General features: G+C 37.1%; 1 protein-coding gene across 1 annotated transcript in view; it reads left to right on the forward strand.

The window, feature by feature from the left end:
- dok6 (docking protein 6) overlaps positions 1 to 23188 on the forward strand; it is a 104668-nt gene that overhangs the window by 77962 nt on the left and 3518 nt on the right. The window contains exons 4-7 of the mRNA XM_036558940.1: positions 3564 to 3683; positions 6774 to 6963; positions 7895 to 8033; positions 9026 to 9134. Coding sequence (XP_036414833.1) covers positions 3564 to 3683; positions 6774 to 6963; positions 7895 to 8033; positions 9026 to 9134 — 558 coding nt within the window. The remainder of the gene's footprint in view (positions 1 to 3563; positions 3684 to 6773; positions 6964 to 7894; positions 8034 to 9025; positions 9135 to 23188) is intronic.

Genomic DNA, 23188 nt, shown 5'->3' on the forward strand with positions numbered 1-23188 from the left:
TAGTATTATTATCATTATTTAAAACAGGTTAACAGAGACTAATGCTGAACTCAGCTGACCTCGCTGGTTGGACGTTGCCTTTTGCAGGAAGCCTTGTGTTCCCGCATGTATTCCAAGAATGCATGTTTAAAAATGCTGCTGTAATGAATGAGGACATGTCAGAGCAGGATGGCTCTGTGTTACTAATGAGGCCATGTTTATTAAAGTGACAGCAGGCAGGCAGCATTGGGGTAGACAGGCCGACCCACCCCGGGGTTTAAAACGCTTTGAACACCCTGCTGACTCATACAGCGAGTGAGTGATGTTTCTAGGAGTGAGCAATACAAACTCAGACTTGAATTATGATAATTTACACTATTAAGGCAATAACTGTGTGTTGTCAGGAGGTGCAAAATGTACTATTACTGCTACTAATAATATTTATTTCATTAATTTATTTTTGTGCTTCATTTGCTCTTACATAGCAATTTTTGGCAGGTTAGGTTAAGCATTGTGCACCCTAGAGTGTAATGTAACGATTAGCATTTTGTACAACAGAGTACAATAAGAGTGCAAAAGTAAAAAGAAACTTATTCACTATAACAAAGTAAACTGCCCCCACATCATAAACAGTGGGGTAAATGTTTAAATGGTGTATTATGCTTTTTGTTGAGTTCATAAAAACTGTTTAAGGGAATTAAAGGGCGCATATTCTACATTTTTCTTTTTTTTTTCCTCCCCAATGTTCATTTATAACATTAGTGTGGTTTTATGTATCAAAAACAGTAATGACTATTTTCCAAACCTCACTTTATCCCTTAGAATTAAACAGGTTGTTTTTGTTACTTGTTTAAGACTCATATATGTAAATAAGCTCTGTTTTGATTGGCTGTCCTGTTTTGTACTGCATTCAAAAAACAGTCCAGGCTGAAACACTCCTTATAAACTAAGCCTGAATTCAAACATTTTCTTCTGTGTCTTTTCTGAGTTTGCCTGAGCACAAATTTAGAGAAATCCATCATACCATATTAAAAAAGTTTTGTTATCATTAAGTTGTCTTTTGGTGACATGGGACAACTGATTTTAACAAACAGTAGAAAATCCCATTTTTATTCAGAATAAGGGGCAGATTACAAACATCTTGCTCTGTCGCAAACCCTGTTTGGCGCCTGTAATAAAATGGAAGAGACAGAGCTGATCTTCAGCTTAATGAGTTACAGTTCAGACCAGAATCAGAGGATTAAAAAACATTTTGGCTGTGTCCCAAACGTGCCCTCTCTGTATTTACATGCAGCACTAATGAATGTACTTCTAATGGTGGTGAGCTACTTTTTATATAATGCTTGTCCGAGTCCGAGTCCGAGTCCAATACATGGTTACACTCAGAAATATAGGTTACACTCAGAAATATAGCTAGTAAACTGTCACTGGGGTGGTACCCCTCTTGTCACTAGGGTGGTACCCTCAAGGTACCACACACCCCATCTCGTCTCCAGGCTTTTTATTTTATTATTCTGTTTTAAAACATTAGTTTATGAAAAGGTACAAATATGTAATTTTGACCTGGAAAAACCTATTTAAGGTACACAATTGAACCTTAAACCCGCTGTTGTACCTTTGAAGAAGTATGAATGTCTGGTGAAGAAGTGTGCACTGACCACTCATCACTTCCTTAATGTGTTTTCATTTACAGACATATGCAACTTTGTCATTCTCTCTCACCGTCTCTCTCTCTCTCTTACGCTCTCTCGGATAATAGACTATTGATTGTTCTGAATTTAATGCACAAGCCAGTCTTTTGTCTCATGTGTATGTAAAAAGGTAATGTACAGCATTTTATATGTGTAAGAGACAGCAAAGTAGAAGGAAGAAAAAAAATCAACATTCATCAAAAAGTTTTGCTGTTCATAAAGTACTTTCCATCAGCGTTCAGTCGATGATATTGATTTTTTTCTACTGCTCTTGTTACCTGTGCATGGTTTGTTGCTGTCTGCTCTGAATGACCTGTAGGAGAACCAGAGAAAAACAGGACTATACTACTGGAATCTTTACTACATCCTCACTAAAGAGCCGTTCCTTTTTGATCTTTGTTTACTCACAGATGATATATATCTATTTATTTTCATTTGTATTAAATTTTTTTTATCTATGTATTTATTAATGGCTGTATGTATTTCCTTGTTTAAGTTCTATTTGCAGAATATAAAAATCCAAAAATCCACCATTTTTTTCCAGGTGGCAGGGGAAGGGGGTTGTGTGGGGGGATGGGGATGTTCCATGATTTATTGCAGCCTATAAACCGTGATGTATACTATGCCAAAGAAAGCAATACAACTATTGATCATACACAAGAAAAACAAGGATAACATACAGGACCAACAAATGCTACTGACTTTGTAAAGTACTTTTTTTTGCTGAAGCTCCCTGTTTCATTTAGTACAACTGAAAGGGCAAAACCATTTCTTTTTGCTTCCTGAAGTTAAAGCGGTGATTTCTCAAAAGTTTCTGCAGATTTTTTTCAGATGTTCGACTATTTTAACAGCATTATCTTTAAAAACACAGAAGACACATGTATGTTCACTGTTAGTTTTGTAAATAAAATGGCTACACATCTCTACAAAGTCTCTACAATGAACCATTTCACATTAAACCACTTTGAATGACTTTGTTTCCCCTTTAGGATTAGGATTATGATTAGAAACACAATTTAGCACATTCTTAGATACTTACATATCGCTGCTGTCGGACCAAAACCTTCTATCTCCATTTTTGTCGTTTTTCAGTTTTTGACATAGTTTGAAAATGCCTGATGGACTGGTCAAAAGAAATGGCCTAAAATGAGGTGTAAAAAAGTCTGGTTCCATTGACGTACGTTAAAAGTAAAGTATGTTTTTTCCTTCTCCTGTAAAGTTACTATTTTGGAGATATGAGGTTTTGATCCAACAGCAGCGATATGTATGATACATATATGGCATTACATACAGATGCTCACATAAAGTACTGTACAAAAGTCACAGATCACCCATCATTTATTTAATTTCCAGTCAGAATAGCTAGTAAGTACAAGTTAAATAATGTTTCAGAAGATAATTCCGAAGAGATTAGATATAACATAATCCCCTTGCATAAAGAAAGAGAAAGTCAAAATGAAAGCTACAGAGAAAATGGGACTCCTGCAAGTCCTGGTAGACCGCCAAAACCATCTTTGAGAGAGGAGAGAAAATTAAGCTCCACTCTTGTTCAGATCTGTTTGGAGGTGTAGAAAAATATTCCTGCAGATTTCTTTGAAAAACTGAAAGCAAGTCTCCTGAAATGAATGAACGGTCTAATAAAGGCAAAGGGTGGACACACTAAATACTGAAACATGCTGAAAAATGAATAATTTGTACTTAACTCATACCTAAATGCCATTTTGACTTGAAGTTACGTAACTGAAGGGTGGTCTCTGACCTTGCGCAGCACTGTATATATAATACATTTGGGAGATATTATAATCATTATTATGGAAAGGTAGTTATATATGACCCACAACCTGACTCTGTATAAAAACAAGCCTGTATGTGTTTTTATGTTTTTCTCCTCAGAGCTGGAGGCAGAGGAGTGGTGTAAGTTGCTGTGTTTGGAGTGTTTGGGCAGCAGGCTTAATGACATCAGCCTGGGCGAGCCGGACCTGTTAGCAGCGGGAGTTCAGAGGGAACAGAACGGTCAGTGTCCAATTAGACGCACTCTTTTTTTTAGGCAGTTTTTTTTCCCCCTGTACTCACTAATTGTTTCTGTTACGAGCTCCAGAACGTGTTTGTTAAACACAGTCCCGGCCGGCGGTGTTTGTGTGCTGTCCGGAGGTTCTGTCCTGGATGCTAATGAAAGCGGCAGCGCTTCAGTGGGTCAGACCGTAATGAAGCCTGTCACAGAAATGGATGAGATTATGGGCCTTAAACAAAGCAGAATAAATATGCAGGGCTGCATGGAAAGAAACAACAAATAACACATGAAAGAAAACAGAGACGACACACGCTTTCCTTTCCTTGTTTTGTAAATGTATTTAAACACATAGTGTAGCTGTCCAGTAAACTCCCAAATATCTCAATTTTTGACCATTTTTATTTTCCTACATTATTTGAGCACAGCAACATTGCTCATTCTGTTTTTACCCTTTTCTGTATTTTAATATTTTATTCTAATGGTAAAACCTTATTTTCTGTTCATATTGCTCCTGTGTTACTGTTTGTTATCCGGTGTCGACCAGAGGAGGATGGGTTCACCTTTTGAGTCTTGGTTCCTCTCAAGGTTTCTTCCTCTTGCCCTTAGGGAGTTTTTCTTGCCACTGTTGCCATTGGCTGGCTCATGGGGGCTCGGACCTGGATTGTTCTATAAAGCTTCTTTTCGACAATGCCTGTTGTAAAAACACTATATAAATAAACTTTGGCTTCATTGGACTTGACTTGGATCAATAGGTTCCAGAATTAGTTGCAATAAAATCTCTTTACATCAACTTACATTAAAAGTGAAGAACATTTTTGCCTTCTCCTGTAAAGTTACAGTGTTGACAAGTACTTAAATTAGATTAAATTAAATTTGTGTATATTACTGTGCAAAGATTGGAGACCACCGTTCATTTAATTTCCAGTCAAAACAGTAATTTTGTATAAGTTATTCATTTTTCAGCATCAGGAAAAAGCACAAAATACACAGAAGCATCAGAAACTAAATATAATATCAGAATGTTCAGTGTGTTCACCTGTGTTTTACCTTAATTTCAGTTGTTCAAAGAAATCAGATGCACCACCAAAGTACAGTCTTAGAAGTTGGTAGTAGTTTCTGCTTCAAACAATTTGAGTAATCCCAATAACAAACTTTGTTCTCATCACTCCATAAAACCTCACTCCACATTGCAGATGTCCAGATTCTGTGTTTTACTTTTTCCCATTAAATGTTTCTTGACAGCTGCACATCCTTTCAGACTCATAGCTCTGTGCTTTCTTCTCTCAGTGGTAGGATGGACAGAAACACCTGTGGATTTTTTCAGATCTGATGCAAGAGTGGAGCTTGATTTTCTCCTCTCTCTCTCAAAGATGAAAGCTTTAAGTGTTGTTTATCTGATGGGGACAGTTTTGGTGGTCTGCCAGGTCTTGCAGGTGGTTATTAGGAGTCCCATTTTCTCTGTAGCTGTTTATCATTTTTTGAACTTCGGTTTTGGAAACTCCTGTTTTTTTCCTTTCCTTTTGAATTTCTGCTTGCTTATTCAAGTGGGTTATTTTACATCTAATCTCCTCAGAAATATCTTCTGAAAAATGAATAACTTGTGCTTAATGGCTGTTTTGCCTGAAAATTTAATAAAGTAAGAGTGGTCTCTGACTTTTGCACAGTAATGTACATTTATTTGTGTGCACGCTTTTAACATAATCTAGTAAAATCAATAGAACATGTACAGAACTCATCCGAGCATTAACCTCCAGATGATATTTTTCTGTCCCCTTTGAGACGTTTTTTTTTCTACGGTTGGAAAATATTGATTTGCTTTCATAACAAAACCTCATGTGTCTGCTGGAAGTTCAGGCTGACGGTCATTTTCTTTCATTCTGCAGAAGAGAGGGAGGCTTTAGCACTTTGCGCTCGAAGTAGACGTCCCTAATGTTGGGGCTTTGATAATTATATCAGATTTCATTTTCACAATTCACCAAAAATAGCTCCTATATTACGTTGCCTTTCTGTGGAAAGACACATAGCTTATTTTGAAACATTAGGGATAATTAGCAGCGATTAATTTGGATTATGAAGTGCGCTCTATTCTTTTCTGAGCTAATTGATATGGCGTGATGAGTCTGGTATGGTTCGCTGCATTTTTTAACATTTTTCCTCCCCCACGGAAGCTCCATGGCAACAGTTCGCTGACCTTCACTATTTGTTGTCCGCGTAAGGGCCACTTTTCGAGACGGGGGTAATATTACAACAAAAAAATAATCATGTTTGATTAGTTGGTTTTCTGAGGAAACGCTGTGTGGAGAGTCGTCAAAGGAGGTGACTCTTCACGTTTTCTCTGCAATTCTCCTGCTCTCTCTTTTCTACAGTTCACTGCAGCTGATTTAGTAGGGCTTCCTGGGTAAATATGAACATCAATAGAAGGTTTTCTGCCACTCAATTTGTTTTGTTCTCAAAACAGTTTAACAGTATGAGAAGATTACACTGTGTGTTCCAATTGGAGAGAAAATACTTAAGAGTTAAACTGATAGGCAGAAAGACAGACACACAGATAGACAGACAGACAGACAGACAGACAGACAGACAGACAAATAGACAAAAAGATAGATAGATAGATAGATAGATAGATAGATAGATAGATAGATAGACACACACATAGATAGACACACACATAGATAGATAGATAGATAGATAGATAGATAGATAGATAGATAGACAGACAGACACACATTGATAGACAGATAGATAGATAGATAGATAGACAGACAGACACACACATCAATAGATAGATAGACAGATAGACAAACAGGCACACATTGATAGACAGATAGATAGATAGATAGATAGATAGATAGATAGATAGATAGATAGATAGATAGACAAACAGACAGACCCACACACATCAATAGATAGATAGACAGACAGACAGATAGACACACACATCAATAGATGGATAGATAGATAGACAGACAAACAGACAGACAGACAGACAGCTCTGGACCTGGACATACAATGCAAAACTAGAAAACAAAAACATTTTTTGTTGTTAAGGAAACTGTCAGTGTTGTTGACTGTGAGTTTTGTTTGTTTTCCAGAGAGATTTAATGTATACCTGATGCCCACTCCAAACCTGGACATCTACGGAGAGTGCACTATGCAAATCACACACGAGAACATCTACCTGTGGGACATTCACAACGCCAGAGTTAAATTAGTCATGTGGCCGCTCAGCTCACTACGACGGTACGGCCGAGATTCCACCTGGTTCACCTTCGAGTCTGGCAGGTACAGTATACACAGTCCAAACCTCATATCATCAATTTTCTAAGAAGACCTTGTAACTCCTCCACTGCAATAAAGCTAATTGTCACTAGTGCTCCTGTTTGATTTACAACGCTATGTTAGCATTAAGCTGAATAAACAAACAGGCTAAAGTTGGCTAGCGGTATGTAAGTCATAAAGGGAACATTAGATAGTTGAGTAACTCAGGCTGTCTTAGTCTCACGGAGCCAGTTGTGGTCTCTTAACATGAACGTCTGGGGAATTAACCCTTTAAAATCCCAGGATATTTACATATTAGGCTTATCGTTCAGTAACAATTTTTTCAGTCCACTTATAAAAGTTGTGTGATTTTATGTAACAAAACAGTCATAATGCATGAGAGAGTGCTGAATTTACATAGGCACATTCCTTCAAATCAAATCAAATCTACAACCTCACTCATTAGAAAACAGTGACATTAGGACAGACTACATGAAGCTGCTTTTTCTCCTGTTTTTAAGTATTAAATCACTGCTGAGCGACGTAGTGTCATAACGATCTTTCAAACCAGTTTAGGGGCACTTGAGGGGAAGAGGGACAGAATATTAAACGCTAGGATGAAGGAGCAGCGCAGTAAAGGCACTGCTGAATGAAGCCGCTCTGATATGAGCTCATTTTCTGTGTTATGATGTGAAGACGGCATAAATTATCTGACCTTGCTCAACCCTCGGGCCAAGAGCCGACTCCACTACGCTTTATCTGGAGTGTAAATGAACTGCACGTCACAATAAATAGACCCTCTGTGGTGTTAGTAAGCTGTGCAGCCTCATTCTGAGCAATGCTTCCAGAGCTTGTGTGATTTTTGTCACTTGAAGAAACGCCACCTCTGTGCTGGCTTAAGGAGGAGGTGTAAATTTGTGCTGTAGCGCTTGCCTTTCTTGCATATGTTTTGCAGGATGTGCGATACGGGAGAAGGATTGTTCACGTTCCAGACGCGAGAGGGAGAGGTGATATATCAGAGAGTTCATGCCGCCACACTGAGCATCGCCGAACAGCACGAGAGAATGATGCTGGAGATGGAGAAAAATGCGCAGGTTACAGCAAATATTACAGATATTCACCATTTAGGGCCTCATGCAACTAGATATTATGTAGGCCTACGCTGCCCATCAAATGTTTGGGGACACCTACCTTTCCAAACAATACAAATGAGTGTAACAAAGGAGAACTTGAGACAACAGTCAGCTTTGCTGAAAGTTACTGAATACTGAAGAAATTTCTAAAGTTACTGTATAATAATAATAATATAATAAATAATTCATAACAGATACAGAATCATTCGGTGACACTTTATTTGGCTGAATTGATTATAGTACATACTGAATCACTCACAGTAGATACTGTATTGATCATAGTAGATACGGAATCATTCATAGTAAATACTGAAATGTTCCTAATAGATACTAAATAATACATACTAGATACTGAATTGTGACTGAATAATTCATTATAGATACTGAAACATTTATGATAGGCACCGAGTTATTCATAGTAGATACTGCATAATTCATAGCAGATACTGAATCATTCATAGTAGCTACTGAATCATTCATACTAGATACTGAATTGTTCCTAATAGAGACTGCTTAATTCATAGTGGATTCTCAATTGTTCATCATTTGTAGTAGATACTGAATAATTCACACAATATAAAACATATTTCAAATATGTTCCAAATTGTATTCCAAACACTAACATACAACAAGACTAAAACTATTTTGGCCATTATTGTACATGTTTGTATGCATTTGATAAACACACTTATGTATTTGATAAATACATTTATTTTCTGCATGGGTATTTACAACTTTTGATGTGTTAAATAGCAGAAGAAAGTAAAAAATAAATAAAAATTTTTCTGTCATGTAACTACTCTGCAGCTTCTTCTAAGACGTGATCAAAGCAGCCTAATGGAGGGATATTGAGTGTCTGATGGTTTTTGAAATCACTCCAGTGCTGGCTCAGAAGCTGATGTGACTAGAGATGCAATTAATGCGATGTAATGATTTTATGCTTCTGTTTCTAGACCCTTTCGAGCGAGAACACATTAACGAAGTCGATATCTCTTCCTCGGAGCGCTTACTGGCATCATATCACGCGCCAGAACAGCGTAGGAGACATCTACAGTTACCAAGGTAAGACTGACTAAAAGTAACTCACAGACACCTGCGTCATGTCTTTAGGCGTCAGCAGCACTTTATAAGAGCGTTAATTGCTTCTCTAGTTCTGTTTATTATATCTTTAAAAAAGAAATGCAGCACTGCCGTTGCTGGATTTGATGTCAGTCTCTTGCTTTCCAAAGGTTAGCTCTGACGCTATAGAGCATTACAGTCACAGATAGTGTTGGCGATATCAAAATCATGCTGTAATTTTATATGAATTACTTCTGACTCGTAGCTCATTGAAACAAGCAGAGAAATTGTGTGGAAGCCCGAATCCATATTACATTTGTGTTTGTACAGATTACAGAAACAAGGAAAAAACATCGAAAAAAAAAGCCCAGTATGAGGGCTAAACCTCTCTCTCCTCTACCTCTCCCTCTCTCTCCTCCCCCTCCCACTCATGCTGTCTCTCTTTCCCAGCTCTCACTGTTTCTCTCTCATTCTCTTTCTCCCCACTCTATTTCTCTCTCACTATTCACTTTGTGTTTTGCTGTTCTCTCTTTATTCACCATTCACTATTCTCTCTCTCTCACTCTCTCTCTCTCTCCCTCTCCCTCTCTCTCTCTCACTCTCTCTCTCTCACTCTCTCTCTCTCTCTCCCTCTCCCTCTCTCTCTCTCACTCTCTCTCTCTCTCACTCTCTCTCTCTCTCTCGCTCTCTCTCTCTCGCTGTCTCTCTCTCTCTCTCTCTCTCTCTCTCTCTCTCTCTCGCTCTCTCTCTCTCGCTGTCTCTCTCTCTCTGTGCTTATAGGGATTAGAGTTATTTAGCTGATTGAGGATCTGTCCTGGCTCTGCTGGCCTGTTTGGAATTACACAGATTGTGATTTCATTATAGAGAATTGTGTACGTTCAGGCAGAGAGGTTTAGAGAGAGAGGACAGTGGAGCTTTTTGTACTTTATGGATTTTGATGAAAATCTCATATTTGGAGAGATTTATCAATTACACATTTACACAAGTGTTCCCCTGTATATACAGTTACAGTGATGAGCAGTGACTATTAGAGCTAGGCGTTCAGTTCGGGCCAAAAATGTCTCTACAATAATGCTAATTTCTGCTAGCGCCCACCTAATAGTTTGTTAGTGCTCAACTATCGCTGGTGCACATTAACACATTTTGTCCTCTCTAGATTAAACACAGACGTGTCAAGCTTGCAAAAGACATTCCATATGATTTATTTGAAGGTTGTAACCGACATTAATATATATTTGAGCTTGTACGTATCAGCTTTAGGGTGACTCTTTCACTAAAGAGGTCTGGCTCAGGGCAGCAGCCACTGTTTTCGACTTCTAACAATTAACAAAAATGTGCTTAGACTGTGACTCTTATTCACAGTCAGAGGCTTATCTAGAACCTCCAGAAGGCCTGTAAATTGGCCCCATTGTGAATCAAAGCATGACTGGCTGATTCCTCTGTCACTTCCTAATTATAAAGGTTGTGTAAGGCCTTCTATCCTGCTCCTGAAGTCCTAACCAATGGGAAAGCTCGCTGGGCTGTATCTACGTAGATACCACATTACTAATATTCAAATTGTTAATATTATCAAGTAAATACTTGCAGAGTTTAAATACAACAGATATGATTATATTACTGTTTCTTACAATCTCTAAGAAGCATTTTTCAGTGCCAGGTTCACTTTTTCAAAACTCTTCACACCCCCCTCAGCAGAAGCATGCAGTTCGGCGCGACAGTTCATTTTACCCAAAATGCTCTACAGTTAGAAAAAAACTGTAGAAACGTCTCAAAATGAATTACTTCCATAAAAATATCAACAGTACTGTTCAACAGGAATACTCTGTCAACCACAGCACCATCACCTCAGAAACACTTAGAGTTATTTGACTTTCAGAGTTATTTGCTGTGTAATTTTGTGTTGTGATTAGTTTGTTGTTATTTAGCTGATCATGTAAACTATATTGTAAAAAGTGGAAAAGGACAGAAGTTGATATGACTTGATATAAAACATTCATTTTGTTCATCTAAAATTAAATTTGAATTGTTTCATTAAAAGTGTTTATTTGAGTTGAATAAAACCAGTTTAACCCCTTAAATCCCAGGCTTATTAGATACAAAGGGATTATTCAGTAAGTGCAGAGACTTCAGTGCAAACTGGCTGAGCTATTCTTAGGTTATCGAAGTGTGTAATAAAACTGTGGGCCTGCCAGCAGGCGCATGGCCTGTTAAGGGGTTAATTACTTGTTACCACATGAATTGTTTATTTTTTTTATTTGAACTGACCACCCAATTTTTAACCCTTTAAAATCCCAGACCTACTACAAACTAAGACTTATTATTCAGTAACTACAGGGACTTCAATGCAAAGTGGTGGAGCTATTTGTTAGGTTATAGAATTGTGTAATAAAACTTTGGGCCCTGCCTTTTTAAGGGGTTAAAGTGAACTTAAAGAATCATTACATCAGAAAAAAAACATACAAAACAGAATGGTTTATCTTTATTGTATAAGAACAAATGAAGAAACAAAGAACAAAGAGAGAAAGAACAAAAGAAACTAAACAAATCCAGTACTTCACATAATCTAGCAAAGAAAATGTCACAGATACTGAAAATGCTCACTCTACCTGGTTTGGTTTATTCGACTACTCCCACACCTAAATCCTCTCTTGTCTATACATTGTTCTGGGCCCATAATGGACCATCCAGACCATCCATTGTAAACAAAAAGTGGCCCCTTTTATAGATGGTCAGCACCTGGGTAGAACTTCAGCACAGATGGGAATCAGTTGTGACTGACCTATTTACACACATTCCACCAGCAGTTTGTTTCAATAAGTATTAACATTATTTGGGCTTTGGCTGTTGTCCAATATAGTATTTGTAATTTAGCAAATTGGTCTGCAGTTTATTTTCAGTTTATATTCTGTTTTGGAGTTTTTCTAAATGTCTGTATAATTCAGTAGTTGAGATGCAAACAAAGTCATTTGGAGTGGTTTGATGTAGTTTATTCTGGAGACACAGATTTCTTTACAGTAGTGGTGATACGAACCAGGGGTCGTAATGTCTACAATACAAATATAGCCATTTTATTTACTATCCAAAACCACCAGTGAACCTACACAAGTCTTCTGAGTTTTTATATGTAATGTTGATGATGATGAGGTCTGTTTTGCCTTAAAATGCCCTGTATGTACCTCTCCAGCATGAATAGACAACAACCTTCTCAAAACAATGTCTCAGACATCAGGAAGTGTATTCATAACCATTTTACGTAGTAACTTTCTGTGAGGGAGCTTTTAGAGGTGGACGTCTGGTTCCTATCATTACCACTGTGAACCATTCTGACTCTGTAAGTTTTTCTAAACTGGAGCATTTCACACCTTTTTTTACATCTTAATCATTTAATTATGCGGAACCTTTGGAAAATCTGGGGAGTTCCCCTTTAAGGCTTACTGGTTTGTAACAAGCATTTGCAGTTTGAGCTCCAGAAATACACAGGTTTGGTAAAGGCTGAGACTTATGGTCCAAACAGAGTGTTGTTGTGCTAACTGAGTGAAGAGTTTTGAGGAAGAGAACTCAGCATGGGAAATGCTTGTTAACCGTTGTTAAAAAAAATATAAATAAAAGTGGCCTAAACATTACAAACATGTATTTTTATTTCCTAGAAATAATTAGACTTTTTCTGAAGACGTAGGAGGATTCCCCTCTGTTCAGTTATGCATATTGACTTCTGTTCCAGCGGTACTGTTTTCTAACAGCAGCGTGAATTCAAGTCGTAACATTTTCCACTGAAAGGTCATGTTGCGATTACTGTAAGTTATTTGATTTACTAATCAGAGAAAGATGGTGGTAAAGTCTGACTGAACCGAAAGGGCTTTTCAAACTGGCTGCTTTAAAATGCCTTTAAAACGTCTCCTCATTCATCATCGTGGCATTTCTATTGTAGAGACGTTAGCATTTGATGTAGTGAGCATTCGTCCATCTCATTTACTCGCCCCAGAAATACCAATTCAGCACAATGCTGTTGCTGTTTTATTTCTTTTTCAATGAATAAATTGAATGCATCAGAATGTTAAAGGACGATATGGATGTTAGCGAGGACCGGGTTGGCATGCTTGTTCTTACAGTGGATGGAAAAAAAAATATTGTAGTAATAATAAACATCACTGCAAGAGGCATGTTCAAGCATGAAGGGTGCACATTTTTGTCTGAGGGTGACTAAAGGGGAATTCCACTAATTTTTCAGAATTTCTGCATAATTAAATGGTTGAGATGTAAACAAAGTCATTCAGAGTGGTTTGGTGTGAAATGCTCTGTTCTAGAGAAACCAAGTCAGAATTGTTCACAGTGGTGGTGATGGGAACCAGACGTCCACCTCTAAAAGCTCCCTCATAGAATGTTATTACATTGTTCTAAACCATATTTATATTTGTTTTAATTCTTTAAACAAATGTCTTACAACACCATGTACGTCTCCAAAGAAAACTTATTTTTTCAGATTTTCCACTATTTTACCATCATTATTATATATAAAAGCTCAGAAGATACATCTCGGTTCACTGCTGGTTTTGGATAGTGAATAAAATGGCTATATTTGTGTTGTAGATATTGTGACCCCTGGTTCCCATCACCACCACTGGAAAGGTATCTGACTCAATAAGTTTCTCTAGAATAGAGCATTTCACATCCAACCACTCTGAATCACTTTGATGACATCTCAAGCACTGAAAGCTCACAATTCTAGGAAGAGTTTGAAGCATTTACTGAATGGCTGTAGTTTAGTTTAGTTTGCAATTACTTCTGGATCACTGCATTTTTGGGATTTATTCCCCAGAAGCTTTCTGGGGTCAAATTGTTTGTCTTTATATTTATACTAAGTTGTACAAGAAAAGTTACTGTTTTTTTTAAATGTATGATGTTTGGGGAGGTGGTTGTGTAGAGCGGTACATTTTATTCTTTCAGTGTGAAAATGTAAAATTAGATCTTTGGGGTAAGATGTCTGCATGAACACAGGGCAAAAGCATATCTGCACAAGTGTAATATTTTGATTTTCATGAAAAAAAATCAAACACCTGATCTGATCTTTCATGTACAGTAATCATTTTCACTGAACAATTCAGTGTTTAATGCTATTGCTTTATTTGAATTGCTGTCATTATTGTTTCAATGATAATAATAATAATAATAATAATAATAATAATAATAATAATGTCATTGAATACATGTACCTAAAATAATCACAGTAAGTATTCAATTCATAAACTAAATTGACATTTCTATTTGACGTTTCTTTTCTTACTGCAATTTTTCTTAGCCTGTTAAAGTCATAGCTTATTAAACGAAGTGTCATCATTAATTAATTAGTTCATTTAATTTGCTCTGATAGTAGGACAAAGTGCCACTTTACAAGATTGTCATTTTTGTGCTATAAGAGCAAAACTTTCTGCTGTCCCAGTTTATTTTTGCCTCATCATCCTGTACATAATACACTCAGCACAGATCTGGTTTATCTTTACAGTAAATAGGACTTTTCTTAACGGAGGGCTTCTTTTCCAGTTCACTCCATAGGTAATGTGTCACACATGACTAATGAGTTTTGAGCTCCGCCCAAAACATCTGGGTAAAACCAAGTACTGAGACATAAAAAAAATCTTTAGTTATTTAAAATAAAAATAATAAGAAAGAGAGCAAAACACATCAGGTGAGATCTGAGTCTGACTGGTTTGTTGCACACCCATAATGCACAGCAGAGGTCCAAGTTCTGGTGGTATTTTGTAAACCTTAACATCAGTTGAGAACAGCTCCTTGTGCAGTAAGTGCTTAAAACATCAGTTAAGGGTGTGCAATATGGTAAAAATATAATATCACCATACTATAAGAAATGTTTTTTCATTCATGATATGTGATAATATTTTTTCTAACATCTGATAAGTTGGAATGGACATAAAGAACCAGTGGTGTCAGTACAGTGGTTTTTATTCAGCATTTCACATACTATGCTGCACTAAATCCAGTCAACAGGACTGATTATGCTCTCTTTATAGTGCAACATGCAGTTAGTCAGTGTTCTAGAAGTACTGTTGATGTATACTGGATCCCAAAATGCAAAGCAATCATTTAAGGAGGATGTAACCTATGACGTAACCGCTTGGATATTTTAAATAGCTCTAGATTCAGCCTTTCAATAGATCAATAACGACAAAATGAAAGAAATTTGTCCAAACGTTGAAGCCAAACCAGCTCTCTCTGCTGGTCTTGAGGTGGGTTTGTTTACTCCATCTATTTAATAAAGTTAACTAACTAACTTACTAAAGTTGGTCTCGATCAAACAATCCACTTAGCATCAGCTATTCAGGCTCACGTGTGGAGACACACTGATTATTATTCAGTCAAACTAATCCATATTACCCACTACGAGTGTAATGAAAGTGCAAACTTTCCTCGCAAACAGAGGAAACCAGGTGTGTTTGGAAACCACAAAGGTTTACTACACAGATCAGTCCAAAGCTGACATTTTTACAGTTTATTTGTGGCTTTGGAGATGAGTGAAAACAGCATCCTGCCCTCTGTGGTGTATGGGGTGTATTTTAAAAGTCACACAGGCCCATCTCTTGAATACAAACTACTATACTACATAAATACAAACTAACACATTGAAAGGAGGCCATCAGTGGTTGCTAAGCAGTGATTAGAGGGCTTAGGAAAGTGAGGTGGGTCTTGAGATGGTCTGACTGGCTCAGTCCCTGATGTTGGCAGGCTAATCGTGGCCTTCCTGGTAGAAAGGCACATGGAGACTAGTCATTATACTACTACGAGTAGCATGCAGTTTTCAGTATATACTAGTGCAGTATACAGTATACAGTACACAGAATGCTATTTCAAACACAGTCATTGTGTCATATTCTGACAATTTATCACAGTATTGATAAATACCATCATGCTGCCCATGTGCCCATAGCTCTTATGTGCATGAACATGTTTGATGTCAGCCAGCACCAAACTAGCATTCATTAGCTACCCAGCTGTCTGCCATCCACTGCTGGGCTAAACTGTACTCACACACTAAAACATTCTCCAAAGGGCTCATAAACAAGCCCTATTAACACTGATGTTTCGTTTTCATGTGGTGGTTTAGAGCAGTGTTTCTCAGGCCTGGTCCTAGAGGCCCACTGCCCTGTACATTTTAGTGTTTTCTCTGCTCCCAACACACCTGATCCAACTAATCAGCTCATTCACAGCCCATTATTGAGGTAAAGTGGCAGGAAAATCACTAAAATGTGAAGGACAGTGGGCCTCTAGGACCAGGTTTAAGAAAACACTGGGTTAGAGCTTTGATCGTGGCCAGGGTCAGTTCTTCTCAACCTAAAGTGGTCGTTCACTGTTTATCCTCCTTCTCAAGCATGTCAGGAGGATAAACATGCAGTAACCAAATTTATAGTTCATAGTGATTACAGGCTTTTTCTACTGTTTACGCTCCCTAAATTAGGTACACTAATTAGTTGGAGAGATATTTTTCCTCTATTGCATGACTATATTTCATGGTTCAGTGTTTATCGGACTCTACAGTCAGGTTATTATCATATTAGTGATAATGATTAGCACTATTCCTTACCACAAGAGATATGAGCTGTATACACACCTCCACCCCCAGAAGAGGCAAAGATGGAATTGTTATGAATAAATAATAATAAAATAATAGTTGTTTCTTACATGTACGGCTTGTCATAATTTAAAAAAGGGTATTGAAAAAAGTATCATGTTGGCATCAGTAGAAAATTCAGGGTATCGTGTATGAGTTTGCAGTTCTGATACAGTTCTGTTCATGTTATTGTTCTCTGTATTCGTCTCTCAGAGTTTGCTTGCTGACACTGAGCCTTGTCCTGTGCCTGTGTGTCAAGTTTGCTGAGGATCATGCAAAGCATTAAGGATTTGGAGCTATTCGTGACACTTAGCCATGCCTACGAATCAAAATTCACGTTATCGTGAGCCCAAAGTTGAAGAAACTGGATAGTTTCTGGAGTACTTTTTTTGGAAAATGTGCATGTTTTTGAAAAAAAAAAAAGGTAGTATGAATGAATATACCAATCAGGATAGTCTTAGAGATACCTCAAACTCAATTCAAATTCAAAACTATTGTTTTTTTTTTTTTATGAAGATGCACATACCGGCATTGATATTCAGCATTGGCATGACACATGGCGACGCTTGGCGACTCTGGGCACTGTTCAGTTTCTCAGTACACTATAGCGCACCACTCAGCAGTTTACCTTTACTGCGTTAAATGAATGTCATATCAAGACAACAGAAATCCCCAATAGATGAAACTGAAATCTACAGAGAAAGAGAGTTAGCCTCTTAGACGAACAGACAAGTGCTAATGGTATGTTACCTCAGCCTAGTCTTATTTTCGCCTCGTATTGATAGTGGACAGATTCCAAACATGATTCAAAATTATGTATATAGTTCTTTTTACAATGAGGGTTGCTACAAAGCAGCTTTACGGAAAATCCAGGTATACAGGAACACAGAAAATGAGTGTTGCCCAGGGTGACAGAGGCAAGAAAGTCTCCCTAAGAGTAAGAGGATGAAACATTGAGAGGAACCAAGACTCAAAAGGGGATCCCATCCTGCCATGTTTGACACCGGATAGCAAAACAATAACACAAAAAAGAGGGTTATGAATAAATTATAAGATCTTACATTTAATATACCATATTAAATATAAAGAAAGCAGAACAAAGACAGAAGCATTTAGATTAAACAATAATGGCTGATACTTACTGTAATAGGCCTATCATAGTAACAAATGAGAGTTAGACCAATAAAAAACAGTTGTTTTTACTGCAAAAGCAATGAGAAATAGATTTATAAAAAAAAACTTTCACTGACTAGTAAGCATTACAGTGTTACTGTTAGACTCACTGGGACCATCAGTGACTGCTGTTAGAGGCGTATCAGAGTAACCAATGAGAAATAGATCTATACAAAAACAGTCACTGTTACTGACTAGTGTTACAGTGTTATACTCACTGTTACTGTCACTCACTGCAGTTAGAGGCGTATCAGAGTAACCAATAAGAAATTGATTCATGAAAAACTGTCAGTGAAAGTGAAAGTGAATCATGATGCCTATCATGATGATATGTTAATATGAATATGTGAAGAACTCTGTATATATTGAGGCAGGAGGTACATTGTCTATGTTTAAATATTTACATTTTTAGGAGTAGAGTGTAAAAATGAACTTGAAACTGACATTTTCTTGGAGCTCTCACTGGAACATATTCTATGTAGCATAGCACTGTATCTTTCTGGCATAATGTGTCCATTGTGCAGTGGCCTTTACAGTGCTGTTCACAAGTGCAATCACAGTTTTCAGTGGAATAAAACCAATTTGGTTGCAGATAAATACAAAAATATTCAAATAAGTAGTAAATTACTAGCTATAAAAAAAAGTTGTAGATGATTCTAACACGACTGAAAATGCTGTAGCACATGATAGAACATGAAGAATTAAGTTCTAATTAAATTAACTTCCAAAATTCATCATATTTCAAAAGTGGAGATAAAAGTGGAGAGAATTTCAAGACAGATACAGATGACAAAAAGTCTATGCAAAACGATAATTATAGTATATTACTTATCATTTAATAAATTCTTATTCACTGAATTCCTGGAACACTGAATTATATATAATTATATATAAAATGCCAAAAATTGTTAATATAGCAAGTACTTGGATGCTACCAAGGAAAAGTAGCGAGGGGCAAGTTGGCACACTTGGTTTTTGAGTGAGTGGGAAAAAATCTAGCTGTGTAATACAGTGAAGGTGCCATTATAGCCATACTGAACAGTGTAGTGTCCTATGAACTGCACAAAGAATGAAGAAACGGAGGACTAAAGCAGTTCCATCAGCTCCTCTACAGCGGCGTACATTAATGAAGCCCACTTTTCATTGTGTCAGAGCTGCTCATTAATACTGACGACAGGCTACAGTGATTAGAGCTACAGTTCTGACTCTGTGTTTCATCTTAACTTCATTCGTATATGAACAGACACTAATAATGCATAAACAATACGTGTGGTAGAACGTTCCACAGATTACTGATGACCGTCTGAACCAAAAACGGATGCTGGATTAGCCACCAGTAAATGAATTAGTAATCAGTGGAGAGGATTTTGCTGACTCATGCTTTGTCGAAGATGGACGGTGCAGATGTAGAAGATAATGAAAGTGCCCTGTTTCTGCTGATATACGATCTGTGCACTTTCTACACACTTTATCACTTTAAACAGTGAGAAAATGGGGCAGCCGTACTATATTACACAGTCATGTGCAAAAGTTTGCATGCCCTAGGTCTAATCACATGCGTTGTTGATTTTCTAAGTGAAAGTAAGTTAATACGTCCCTTATAGAGAGCACACATTTTAATACACAATTACTGTTTATTTGCTGAATTTAACATACACGTGGCTTGTGTGAAAGTTATGGCACGTATTTTATTTCACTTGGAAAATCAACAAAACTTTTGGATACAGCTGTACTTTCTCAAGGTATTGTGTGTCTTGGGAATCTTTAGTTGGACTAGTCTATCCAGGATTGGTCTTGCCCTGTCATCATTGTTTCCACCTGTGCATCTCCATAGTTATGCCTGTTTGTTTGTGTTTAGCTTTCTTGCCATAGTTTTTAAGTGTTTCCAAGCCTTCTTTATTTATATTTTAGTTTTCTAATCAAGTTTTTACCAGCTGTCTGTTTTTGGATTCCTTCTTCTAGTTTTTGCCTGTTTTGTCTGTTTCTGTTTTTGTGATGTTCATCATGCTGTGGAATATTCTGCCTTCATATGTTTTGACCCCTGCTTGTACTGAAGACCATGTTTTTTGGAAAAACCCTTTAAATAAAGCGCCAGTCATGCACTTGTGTCCTGCCTCCTCCTCACCTGTGTTACATGATGAGACAAAAATAGTATTGCAGTAAACTTGATATTCTACTTTAAGTAGAAAGAAAAGCCATCCTTTACATTTTTGCCATGTTTTTGTCATTTTTTGGTGTTGCAAACTCGAACCTGTCAGAATATAAATATAATTCATTCTGTAACAAACAATGCAGTTTATGCACTTACATAAATACTGTGAGCAGGAGAAAAAATAATATAATATTGGTATCACAATATGTTGGGATTAAAAATAGTATTGATACATGGAGGACAGAGTATCACTGTTTTTATTATTTAATTATGAAAACGTGCTTATGCAGTGATAAAAGAAAATTAATTTTTAAATTAATTTTTTAAAATACTACTTCTCATTTTTATTTCCATTAAGATGATTTATAAAGTCTTACATTTTGATCACTTGGTTTTATAAAGTGTCAAAATATATATAAAAGGTTTTTTTTGGCCAAAATTTCAGGCCATTTTAAATTACCAATAGATTACTGTCTTGATCCTTAAGATGGTGTTGTTTCTTTCTGATTAAACCACGTTGCTATTAATGAAGTAATAATGAGCCAGTAAATAGAATAGTGTAGAACATGCTCGTCCTGCACACCAGGCACTGGGGATTTATCCCACCCTTGATACGCCAATGCCAATAAAAGACATTGGCAAGACTGATAACATTACGTTCATCTTTTGTTGATTTATGTACTTCACAGTTCTGTGTGACTTTAATAAAAAACTAAAGTGATGTGGTGTAAACTTCATTAGACATTATATTGCAGTGCTAAGCATTGCAGTGCTAAGTCTTTAAATAATACAATAGAGTCACATGTGATATTGTGTCATGGGTTCTGCAGCAATCCCCGCCCTCATCTTCATTGTAAAGCTACAGTTATAGCTGTAAGGGTTACAGAGAGAGATCCTATTTCTGTGGTTTGTGTTTGTGTAAATTGTGAGCAGTCTTCATTAGACCGCACTAATCTCCCAGTCTGTACACAGACTCGTTTCAGCTCCTCACTTTAATCATCCCCTCAATTATCAGATACATTACAGCAGCACTCTGTTTAGAACTGCACTACAGGCAAAAAGGTTCAGAAGAAATGTTAACTTCATGAAAAAATATATGATAAATATATATAAAATAAATAGAATGTTGAATGTCCGCTAAAGCCAGACATAGACTGTAAGATTTTATAGATCTTTTTCTTTGGTGAATCACACAATATGTTTGATTAGACTATTATATGAAACAGTCACCTCTGCCTATGGACAATTTCCAGTAAAGCTGTTTTATTCCAAACAACACGCTGCAAACCTGAGTACCGATTTAGCTTTGCTTACTTGTGCCACACTGTGCCCTGAAACTAAAACCAGGTTGTGATGTACTTCAGTATAATGATATGACCTCTCTACAGCCTATTTTACAAAAACAATTTAAAAAATCAACAGATTAACGTTTAGATCTTGCAATTTACAGTTACCAAAGACCTTGGACTTTTTCGCCTCCGTTTTGTTAGCTTACATGTCTCCACCCGAATTAGGGAAATGGTTGTGACTGTGTTTTTTACTGTGGAAATATGCCATGGCAGGACGTTAAAAGTGACCACAACTTTGTGTCTGACTGCTGCGGCGGCAGCGACACCTCACTTTGTGAGCAGACTCTCGTTCACTGAGTAGTTTGTTCATTAGTGCAGCAGCGCACACTAAGCTTACATCATAGTATTAGGTGCATCAGATGTTAGTATTGGTGCATTATTTGCGAGTATGAGTAAATAAGCCCTGAATCTGACTCATACCCCATACCAGTATCAGTATTGATACATCCCTAATCAGTAATGCATACTGTGATAAACCACTTCACTGAGCAAATCGGTGAGAATGCTGGTCGAAACCTTAGAGCTGGTCTTGTTCATTTTGCTTAATGAAGCAGCATACATTTTTACTCATTTAACATCTACACCAATATAGTACAGTATTTGCTTTGTGGTTGTGTTCTGTGTGGATCACGTGAAGGTAGCAGTAGTTGTTAGTTTCATTTTTTGCATGTGTCCATAGCGAAACTTTCTTTTTGACTGAAGATCCTCGAGGCTCACTAAATACACAGCTGTACAGTCAGTGGGTAACGACGATGTTGAGATCTCATCAATGAGAACCTAAAAGAGAACTTAGTTCCCTTTAAAGTCTATCTAAACACAAAAACACTGAGGTCATTTGCTGTCCCTTTAAAGTTAGAGTTTGGTCCATTTAAAAAAGAAAGTCAAATGAAACCCCAGGTCACCTAAAACGACTGAGGTGCTTTGAAATCAAGTGTTTATAAGTTGCTTAAAAGGTTTATATTTTTGTGTCTCCAGTGGAAAGCTAGGAAATCAAATGTCCAAACACAAAAGTTGGTCATGAGGCTGAATAGTTTAAAGGTATGAGCTGCGTATCAGGGTCAGAAGCTTGTTGGTTCAAAATCTTTTTTTTTGTTTTTTTTTTACATTTATTATAAACATAGAGGTCTGTTTTAGTGTTTTTAAAGTAGCTGACGTCCATATGAGGAACTCTGGGTCTATACGTTTTTTTTCCTCTGTAGGAAAAGTGGATGCCATTTTTGAAAATTGCTCCTGTGGTGAGCAAAAATGTTAGACTGGATACATTCTGTCCAACATAAATTTTGACCCCAAATGTCGCTGGATCCTCTCAAAAATCTCGAGCTTGTTAATAAATATGAATATTGCTACATCCATAATGAGAGATTACAGGAGGGGTTATGCAGCAGGAAACAGGGGGTTTGACTTAGTTTTAAGTAGAGGCCTCTGTATTTTAAAAACTAGCACCCCACTTTTGTGTTCACTCTATTTAGGTGTGAGACTATGCTGGATTTAATCCAACAATCTCCTTAACAGGAGGCAAGGCTTTTTCGAAAAGCAACAAGGTCTCACATTGAACAGCCTTTTTTTTAAGGGGTTATGTCTCGAACAACGAAAAACAAGAACACTTTGATGTTTTGAACAAGAATGGGCACTCAGCCATTCTTTTCTAAGTGGTCCTGGCTTAAGATGCTTTACAAGTAAAATAAACACTTAAGGAACAATCAAATCTTTGTTAATTGGAGGGAGTACTTAGTTTGTACCTGTCTGCATCTTTATTGATTTG

Source organism: Colossoma macropomum, unplaced genomic scaffold (genome assembly GCF_904425465.1).
Source record: "Colossoma macropomum unplaced genomic scaffold, Colossoma_macropomum, whole genome shotgun sequence".
Taxonomy (NCBI): Eukaryota; Metazoa; Chordata; class Actinopteri; order Characiformes; family Serrasalmidae; genus Colossoma; species Colossoma macropomum.